Below are 2,740 nucleotides of genomic sequence, written 5' to 3'. Positions count from 1 at the left end.
ATGCTTACAACCCACTTTGAGATGGTTGTAAGCATTTGGCAGGAAGATGATTTTTAGCCTGTTATTTGTTACAAGTTCACATGTACATCTGTGGCATACAAATCAATCATCTTAGCCAGGGTGTTTTTATACACCTTGATCCTTTTTCAGAGTCTGTGATGGCTGAATTACACTCACTAAGTTTATGCTTACACATTCCATAAAAATAGTCAGCTAGAGTCCACTAGTGCCCTACAGATAGGAAGGCAGTTGTGTATAAGTGGGTACTTACTAGATATCAGCATATCTACACATGAACCCACCTAAATACCCTTCCATCCAGCAGCCAGTCGTTTTACAGCAGCTAGCTTTTCCAGGTGTCTGGAAGTCTACCAGGCACCTGCTGCACAGGAGCACATAGTGTGAGCAGTGGGAGGGTGAATCTGACTGCACCCAGAGTGCACTGGTTTGCATGCAATTTGGAGTTGGTCTTTGCATGTGGAGACACATACAGATGCAATCTGTCTGCCCAGGGATGCAGCAGGCACCAGGAGGTGATTTCCTCAGGGCTTTGAGAATCCTGGAGGCCTGCCTGGTCTGTGAACATGCTGGTGGGAGGGAGAGGAAGGAGAAAATGAATTTATTTTTAGAAGAGAAGAAGGATGATGAAGACCAGTAGTGCAGGTTTCCAATTAGTATGCACTGACAAAGCTGTAATGAATTCAGTGGTTTTAAAAATGAGAATTTCTGTTTGATTTATGCAATGCTGAAAGGGCTGCCTATAAGGTAAGTCACAGCTGGAGCAATACTGATACTGCAAATGAAAGATGAAGGAAATCAGAGCCCGTTAAGACAAGCGAGTGCTATATATAAGAACAGCTCAAGAGCCTCACAGGCTGTGCAGCCAGAAGGAGAAGGAGCAAACCACTGCTCTGGAGTCCAGGACTGTGGCTGATAAGGAAGACTGTGTGGGGGATGGGAGCATCAAGTCAAGTTTCAAATGGCAGAAGAATATACAACACATTGGAAAACTGTTCTCCAAGTTTCTAATACATATGAGAGAATTACTTTCAAACAGAAAACAAAAATCATAAACAGTCAAGTAAAGTAAAAACATTCAAGCCTTAGGAAAGTCAGACTTGCCCTGATGAGCAATTTATACAAAATGTTTTGAATATAGATAAAGGTTGTGGCACCTGAATTCACTGTTCTCAAGGTTCTTATAAAATCGTACAACCTCAAATATCTTCAAATTACCAATATGCTTTCCTAAAAAAAAAAAATATTCAGAATCTCAAAAACTGCCTTCCTTCCACCGGAAAGAAAAGCAAAACCTGGTGCCAGAAAACGCAAATGGAGATTGAATCAGTAATACCATACCTGATTTTTGACTAATCAGATACTCTTGTTGCTTGTTCGTTGCCTATAAAGTTGGTTAAAAGAGAAAAAATTACCTTCCCACAAAACCACTTTTCTCCTCCTCCCTCCTCTCCCCCTCCTCTCCGCTCACTGAGAAAGTATTTCTGAAGAAGACCTGGAAGGGAAGGGTAGGGGGAGCTCAGAGGCTGTCACAGAGAGAGGATGAGGACCGCTGGGCCAGAAATGGAACTCCCCGAGCTGTCATCCACACCTACAGTCACCTTCAACTACGACTACTACTATGATGACCAGTGCCAGAACCAGCAATTGCAACATATGTCTACGTTCCTCCCTGTCCTTTATAGTGCTGTGTTCCTGGTGGGCATTGTTGGCAACTCAATCCTGATAGCGGCCTTGGTCTTCAAGCAACGGGTCCAGAGGCTGATTGACATCTTTATCATCAACCTCGCTGCATCTGACTTCATTTTCCTCATCACCCTGCCTTTCTGGGTGGACATGGCAGCGTCAGACGAGAGCTGGAGGGTAGGATCTTTCCTCTGCAAAGCCAGCTCCTATGTCATCTCAGTCAACATGTACTGCAGCATCCTGCTCCTCACCTGCATGAGCGCTGACCGGTACATGGCGATCTCGCACCCCTCTGTGGCACGACGGATCAGGACAAGGTCCTATTCCAGAGCACTCTGCATCTGTGTCTGGTTGTTATCCTGCTGCTTAGGGATGCCAACCCTTTTGTCCAGAGAAGTGGAGAAGCATTATGGAAAGACTTACTGCACAGACAAAGCCGTGACAGAAGCCAAACAGGTCATGTCACTGGTGCTTTTAATCCTGGCCTTCTTCTTCCCGCTGTTGAGTATCTTAACTTTTTACTGCTCCATCACCAAGAGACTCTGTGTCCACTATCGGAGGGCTGGGAAACGTGATAAGAAACTGAGAAAATCCATCAAGATCGTCTTCATTCTAGTGGCAGCTTTTGTTGTCTCCTGGGTTCCTTTCAATCTTTTCAAGCTTATGGCCATCCTTTTGCAACTCCTAAAGCAGCCCGACTGTTTTTCTGGCAAGGTTGCTCAGCTGGGCATAAAGGTGAGCAGCCCTTTTGCTTTTGCCAATAGCTGTGCCAACCCTTTAATTTACTTTTGCTTTGACAACTATATCCGCAGAGCCATGCTCCAGTGCCTGTGCCCACGGGTGAATATCAGCAGCAACAGCTCTGATACCCTGGACACCCACCTGAGCCATTCCTTATCCAATTTTGTGGCAGGGGAATATGCTGCCAGGAAAAGGAGGCACTCTGTGTCCCTCTGACTGCGAGCTGGGACTGCAGAGGAAGGAGCTTTCCCCCCAAAGATGGCAGGAAAAGAAAAAGACAGGTGAGCAACAGGCA

General features: G+C 45.5%; 1 protein-coding gene across 1 annotated transcript; it reads left to right on the top strand.

Annotated features, from left to right (window-relative positions):
- Nucleotides 1–1,560: 1,560 nt before the first annotated feature.
- On the top strand, nt 1,561–2,740 carry GPR15 (G protein-coupled receptor 15). Its single transcript, XM_066338836.1, has one exon. The coding sequence runs from the start codon at nt 1,561–1,563 to the stop codon at nt 2,659–2,661; it is 1,101 nt and encodes a 366-aa protein (XP_066194933.1). The 3' UTR covers nt 2,662–2,740.

The sequence above is a fragment of the Sylvia atricapilla genome, chromosome 2 (assembly GCF_009819655.1).
Source record: "Sylvia atricapilla isolate bSylAtr1 chromosome 2, bSylAtr1.pri, whole genome shotgun sequence".
Classification (NCBI taxonomy): domain Eukaryota; kingdom Metazoa; phylum Chordata; class Aves; order Passeriformes; family Sylviidae; genus Sylvia; species Sylvia atricapilla.
The sequence above is the reverse complement of the archived record's forward strand: the minus strand, read 5'-3'. Positions and strand labels throughout refer to the sequence as shown.